General features: G+C 36.0%; 1 protein-coding gene across 2 annotated transcripts in view; it reads right to left on the reverse strand.

Moving 5' to 3' along the window:
• The window catches only part of FSTL5 (follistatin like 5), a 570,527-nt gene that overhangs the window by 517,718 nt on the left and 45,042 nt on the right, over positions 1 to 7,767 (reverse strand). For both annotated transcript variants that reach the window (XM_006771055.2, XM_006771054.2), the window contains exon 2: positions 5,830 to 5,971. In XM_006771055.2, the coding sequence (XP_006771118.1) occupies positions 5,830 to 5,955 (126 nt within the window). In that variant the 5' untranslated portion in view covers positions 5,956 to 5,971. The remainder of the gene's footprint in view (positions 1 to 5,829; positions 5,972 to 7,767) is intronic.

Raw genomic sequence — 7,767 nt, forward strand, 5'->3', positions numbered from 1 at the left:
AAAAAAACAAACAACGGGTTGCTATGATGTGTGCTGACCACCAGGGGGTGCACGTGGAACATGGTGGACATTGGACATTGGCAGTAGCAGGATGGTGAAGCAGATGAGCGGGAATGCCAGATCAAGGTGGGGCACCAGTGGCTGTCATCGGGGCGAGCTTCTAGTGATTACTGAAAATTCTTTGCTCCCACACACTGCAGTCCCACCAGGCACTCACACCTGCTGCCAGTGCCCGCACCTGCTGCCGGTGCCCACATCTGCTGCTGGTGCCAGCACCGCTTGCACACATGCCAAGGCCAGCACCAGCCCCAATTGCTCAGCGCTGTCAGTGAGTGCGAGTGGTGGCTGCCAACCTGATCACCCTTCAGGGTTTCTCCACCCCCCACCCCGATCCTGAGGTGTGATCAGGGCTGGCAGCTGCCTCTTGCATCCTCTGCCAGATGGCCCCGCTTGCACCTGCTGCCAGTGCTGGAGCCACCGCTTGCACCCACTGCCAGTCCCTGGTACTGGTCCCAATCACTTGGTGCCGTAAGCAGGTATGAGCAGCAACTGCTGGCCCCAGTCGTCCCTGAGGGCCCCCTGTTCCTGAGGGGCAATCAGGGCAGCAACCACAGCTTGCACCCGCTACTGGCGCCAGACCCAATTGCTCCGCGCCATCAGTGGGCGCGAGCTGGGCCAGCGCCGTCAGCACGTGGGAGCGGCAGCGGCAGGAATGGGGCTGCCAGCAGATAGGGGCCAAGGGTTGTGACAGGAAGGGCTGGGCGGGGCGCAGACAAAGGGCCAAGACCTTCCCCTGTGCCCACCACGGCCTCACAGCCCACAGTTCCTTTCAAGTTGCACAAAATCATGCACTGGGCCCCTAGTAGAGAATAAAAGAGTAATAACACCCCAAAGAGTGGAAGTGAAACAGAAAGTCAAGATGGTACAGCGAAAGGAGCCCAGGATGTGTGATTAGGTGATATGAATTTAAATTCTAGTTCTGTCTTTATTGATGAGAATAGACTATGGTTATGTTGAGATAACAAACAACTCCAAAATCTCAGTGGTTTAAAACAGAAGCTCCTCCCCTGCCCCCCCCCACTCCTTTCACATTACAAATCACTAATTAACCACATGTTTGTTTCATCCTAGTTGTTTAGACTTGGGATATTTAAGTTGCCACCACCTTGATCAGATCCGTTTGCCATGCTGGAGGCAAAAGAGAGTTCAGGGAGATTTTACAGTGATAATGTTCAGCCCAGATGCATTGCATGGCAGTGCTCACTACTCATTGGCCAGAACTAGACACCAAGTCTCATTCAACCACAAAACGTTGCACACAAAGCGACCAATTAATAAAATTCTTATTAATATGTGAACAGAATGAGGAGAGAATAGGAAACATATGACCTATCGGTCAAATTACTACCAAAAGTATTCATCGGGTAATGTATGTATTAAATCCTGAATCCTTCTTCCTAATTTGCTCAGTATGTGAAATTAAATGATTACTAAACATTTGTGAACCCCAATATCCTCACCTATAAAACAGTAATAAAACTACTTTCCACATAGGAATACTCAAAATTAAATGACCAAATGTATAGAATAAACCTAACAGAGAAGTTAACATATACTAAATGCCTAAGAAGATTAGGTTCTGTAAAGACCTCTCTGCAAACACCAGTACTGCTGATGGTTCAAAATTTGGGAGACTTCAGAAAGTTCATTATTCATGCACATGACAATGAGGCCAGCAGTTGAGCATCCCACTGAGTCTTCATGGAGAAGTTGGCCCTAAACCAGAGCTACAGCAACATTTAGGAGAAGACATTCATGTCAGTCTGGCTAAGAAATGGACATGGGAACACTGTGGTTGTGCATATGGAGGGGCAGAGAGAACAATCTGAAAGAGCATTAGATGTTTTTTCTCAAGGTCAGTGTAATGTTGCTTTACCTTCATCATCCTCTTTATTTTTTTGTGGTTCCTTTTCCCTGTCTCAATGATTCTGTCTGTTCCCTCTCTTGTCCTTGGGAAAGTTACTTTACTTCTCCGCGTTTTAATGATATCATTTGGATAAACCGAAATAACATTCCCTGTATCCCAAGACTATTTTAAGTTTCAACAATTAGTTTCAACATGAAAGTACCTAACACAATGTAAGTATGCACTGTTTACTTTAAAATAATAATAAATAAGATAACCATTTTGAGGATTTGAATTTAGTAACTCTATTTTACAATTCTAGAGTGCTAATGAATTCTTGCATTTGATATTTCATAAATGCTTGTTGGAGAAACACACTGTATGAAATACATGGTTAGCTCTCTCAGACATATACTGTAGACTATAATTAAGATTTATATAATCAGAATGATGAATTTATGCTACTTGTGTTTATCCTGAAACACAAATATATTTTCAATCACACTTATGTGTATTTGTAAAACTGATAAATATGCACATGTATTTATATTTAGATCTACAATATGTCCATGTAATCTCAGAAGTCTCACATTTCACTTTTTGGTCCCAAGAAGGGATTCATTACACAGTTGGCACACAAATATTTGGTAAATATGAGGTCTATACATATTTTTTGTTTAGATTCAATGTACTAAAAGTCCTCTGGGGAAAATATGGAAAATGGCTAATCAGAACTGGAGATTGATTTTATTGATTATCCATGTTTTAGTTTTCTAGTCAATAGCTAATATTTAATATTAGTGAAACATAATCTAAATAGAAAATCTCATATGCATCACCTCAGTCTTACATGTAGAATTTATATTTTTTGCAATTTAAATAAAACTATGTAGGTGAAAAAATAAATAAAAGGAAATTGTGTAACAATATTAAAATACTTTATATACAGTTTTAAAGCATTGTTTTGTTGATTTTACTCTGATTAAATGATAAAAAATAAAATTATACCTAATTAATTTACTAATTGTAATTAATGAAATAATTATAATGAACTAAATAATTATGTAGAATTCACTGCATAATACAAATACATGTATCATCCTAATTTGTCTTATTCTAGTCAGCAGATGGATTCATTCATTTCTTAGCTATTTGTTCAGTGTTTACCACCTGCCAAACACTGTTCTAGGTGCAGGAGTACAGCAAGATGTATAGCAGTTTACAACCTAATGGAACAAAACATTAAAAAAAATAAATCAATGAAATATTTATCTTGAGGAAGAGTGATGAGTTCTCTTGATGAAATTAGATATAAAAAGTTGGAGATAGGGAATGGTTATGGTTATTCCATTTTCAATTATGGTTGGGGAAAGCCTCAGCAATCAAGTGGCATATATGCCTAATTGCAATGAGAGTCAGTGGAAAAGAGGATGACCAGGTATTTCTAGAATCTAAATAACGAATGATACAGACAAAATAAAAAGGCTCTAAGGGGAAGGAAAGATAGTTCCCAGTGGTCAGGTGGGAGTTGGGTGTGAGTGGAAACTATCTGGTGGTTCTTACAGGGGCTTGCACAACTCAGGATGCCTCTCTGTTCCTGTCAAATACACACTTCCACATGGTCACACACACACACACACACACACACAAAATGCCTTTTGTGGCTTAATTTCACTTCTCTCCCAAGTTGTTTCAAAATTAAGTACCACCATGACGTTCTCTGTCTCTCTGTTTTAAATACCAGCAATCAAGTATTATTTCTAGTTAAAGACTCTCAGAGATTCAATTAAATAGTATCTACTGTGTTCATGGCACAGGAATAACAGGATTAGAAAGTCATAGTTTTGACCTCAACATGCATAACTTAGGGCAGACACACAGTACAAAATAAATATTTATTGGGAATGTTGGAGTATGAGCCAATATGTTGTATTAACAATGTGTTTTGACAATATTCACAAAGGTGTTATTATTTCTAAGTATTGGGATAGGATAAAACTGATTATTAGTCCCTGAGGAGGAGGACATGAATAAAAATTTAAAGATAGTGGAATAAGGTCAATCCTTTCCTTGTATTTACCCAGACCAGAAACTTTAAGAACGTATTTACTTTTGCATGTGACTAAATTTCTACAATGATATTTGGCACTGAAGTATACGTTTACATTTTTTCTTATTTTATTTTTTATTTTTCTGGCTATCAAACCTATCCTGAATGTTATCCCTAGCTGATTAATATATTTAAAGAATTTATGTATTCAGAAAAATCCTTAACATTTCTATGAATTTTGATTTCTTATTTATAAGATGAAAACAGGTACATCTTCATAAGATTGTTTTGAAGATAAAATAATATAATTCAGATCTTAGCTTAGTGTCTACCACATAAAAATCCCAGTAACACTTAGTCACTCTATTAAAATACTAGAGGCCTGGTGCACGAATTTGTGCAAGGGTCGGGGGTTACTTGGCCTGGCTGGGGATCAGGCAATCAGGGCCAATAGGGGCCAATCAGGGCCATCTAGCCCAGTCCCAATCAGGGCTTATCAGGGCTGATCAGAGCTGGTCTGCCAGGGGGAGGGACTGTGGAAGGTTGGCTGTGGGAACGCACTGACCACCAGGGGGCAGCTCCTGCATTGAGCGTCTGCCCCTGGTGGTCAGTGTGCGTCATAGTGACCAGTCGACTGGTTGTTTGGTCAACCAGTATATTTGGTCAACCAGTCTTAACGATCACTTAGGCTTTTCTATAGAGAGATTATAATATTACGAAAGAATTTAGCAAATATATATATATATAATGTAAGTGCCAAAGATGTGTGTTCAATGTAAGGGAAAATGAATATATGTTTATTTTATTTTATTTTTAAACTCTATTGTTGAAAGTATTACATAGGTCTTCCTTTTATCCCATTAACCTCTTCCCGCATGCTTCCCACTCAGGCCCTCACCACCCATTGTCTGTGTCCACAGGTTATGCATATATGCATACAAGTTCATTGGTTGATCTCTTCCCATCTACCCTCCCCTGCCTTTCCTTCTATGTCTCTGGGTCTATTATTGATCATCAGTTTATTTGGTTCATTAAATTCCACATATGAGTGAGATCATGTGATACTTACCTTTCTCTGACTAGCTTATATGTTTATTTTCAAAGTTTTTTTTAAGACAAGTAGTATAAGACATTTAAAAATATTTTTTATCTCATAATTAGTATGTTTTTTGTCTTTTTCTACTTTCTATGTAAACCAAAATGTATTATAAACTTTTATTTGATTTAATATTTACTTAAGTTTGTTATTTATACTATCATGATCTGTTATTACAATAAAACCACTAGCTTAATTTATTATGAGTAATCTATGTAATTTATATTATACCTAAATGTCTATTTATTTTATACTTGAATATATTTAACATAAAGAAGTATTTACTGCCAAAAATTATTTTTTATAAAATTAAAAAGTTTCATTATTTCTACAAAAACAAATCCTTTACCAACCTATGTATTTCCCCATAGTATAAAAATCCTTTCTTAGTTTACCTTTATAACAGATTTAAGGACATAACACTTTTGCTTTAGTTTTACAAGTTTTAAACTTAAAATTAATGTGGACATAATCTGGTTGATTAAATCTTAACATATTTAATTATTTTATAAAACTATTACTACTTGTTAACTTTAATAATATATTTTTAAATGAGCCATCTCTATGCTTTGTCAAAATTTTCAAAATTCTAAATTTATACATTTTATAAATTACTACCATTTTATGTTTTAAAATGTATATTTTTCATAATATGAAAATTATATTCTGAAAGCATATTCTTAAGTAAGTGCTCTTGAATGAATAAGAAATCAAACAACTAATAGTTTAGCTCCTAATTACTAGGACCTATGAGAAAATTCAGAATGGTGACTGTACCTTGTGTCGCAGTCTTATTAGAGGTTGATAAGACTTAAGGCCATATCCTACTTCTTTGCTTGGCCTTCCTTCTGACTCCAAAAAAATGAATCCAAGAAACAAAACAGCTGACCAGTACTTAAACATCCTTTTTGCTTTTCACCTGTGAAAATTAACATTGCAAGTAATCAGAAAATGCATTATATGTTGAAAAAATGTATTAAAAGGTATTAAATAGTGCAAAGAAATCTCCACCGACCAAATAAAAAAATTACCAGCAATTGCCAACTGAACCCATAATAGATAAGCATCTCCAAATATAAATTAATATTCCCTTACCATAACAAATACAGTTTGTTTGTTTGTTGTTTGTTTCATTCATATAGCCTTTACAACTTTTATTAAGTAGAATATAGGGGCCAATAAAAATGCATTGAGGAGAAAATTAATAAAAGCAGGTTGAAAAAATTGAAAAAGAAAAACAGTGAACCATGCATAAATTTCTAAGCATCCATACAGAATACAATTATCAACATATTTATAAATCTTGAATTCCTCTTTGAGTACATTGGTGAATAATGCTTAATAAAACTATAGTTATTATAATTCACTGGTAAAGACTGGTAAGAGATTAAGAAGACAGTTTACTATAGTAGTACTTAATAAACTGAGGTACTACAGAAACTATGCAAATGGGTTATATGAAGTTGTGAATACATTTTTCCAATAGTATTAAAAAGGGCATTTAAGTAAAACAAAATAAATTAAAAAGTAAAAAATACAAAGAAATCTCCTAAAAAATTATTTTATAAGTGCTTTCAACAAAAATTCCTATGACTCTTTTCAATGTTCTATGTTTTCAGATATACCAGAATATTGTAAAATGGCATTTATTATTATATAAACACTAAGCCCTTTTACAAACAGTTCAATTAAATTTCACTTCACCACTTTCACCAACACATCTTTATACGTATTGTGGCAATGGAAGAGCTCTTTCTCCTCTTCAGTGAATCTGTACATTTGACTTCTTGAGCACCTTAACCAATTGACTAACCCTGTTAGTAAAGAGTTGTATATTTCAATCTGACTATGGTCTGACCATAGTCTACTTCAGTCATGTTTCTATGTCACTACCAAAGTAACAGTTCATTTGTCAAGAAACGGTCATTTTACTTGATGTCTATGACACCCCTCTCTTCTATTTCTATAGATTTTATGACAATTCTTCAGTTCTTTTTGTGAGTTAAATCTACTCCTTTACTTTGTTATTAAATACTATAGTTTATCAAATCTCATTGCTAGCCATTTATCTTACTCCATTCACTCAGCCTAGGCGTTTTCAACATAGTCTATAGTTTCAAATACATGTACTGCTTCCCACGAACCCAATCTCCTGATTGGTATAGTTAGCCTATTTCACAGCTCCAAGTTTATGTTTCAAAAGCATCTCCTCATAGCATCCATACCCACATGTGAAGTCATTCATCCATTTACTCAAACAGAAACAAAGATACATACCCACATGTGAAGTCATGCTTTCCCAGATTTTCATTCATCCATTTACTCAAACAGAAACAAAGAGGACATCTTTGACATCTCTGGTTCCCTTACCTTCATACTAAACACACCAGTAAGTTCTGTTATTTCTACCTTCAGAAAATATCTCTCACATATCAGTTTCTCGCCAAGTCTACAGTCACAACCCTAGCACATGCTATCAGCACCACTTCTTCCTAATCTGCCCCAATCACTTCCCTGCTGTCCTTCCACATTTATGTAAATGAATCTTCAAGCCATTCTCCACACAACAGTCCCAGTGATTACGAAAAATCCAACAATTACGTTACTGCCCTTGTCAGTAATTTTAAAATATACTAATTTACCTTTAAGGTAAAAGCAAAATTACGAACATAGCCTGCAAATTCTCACAAGTCCAGGCTCAACATGTCTTTCTCT

The sequence above is a fragment of the Myotis davidii genome, unplaced genomic scaffold (genome assembly GCF_000327345.1).
Source record: "Myotis davidii unplaced genomic scaffold, ASM32734v1 scaffold225, whole genome shotgun sequence".
Classification (NCBI taxonomy): Eukaryota; Metazoa; Chordata; class Mammalia; order Chiroptera; family Vespertilionidae; genus Myotis; species Myotis davidii.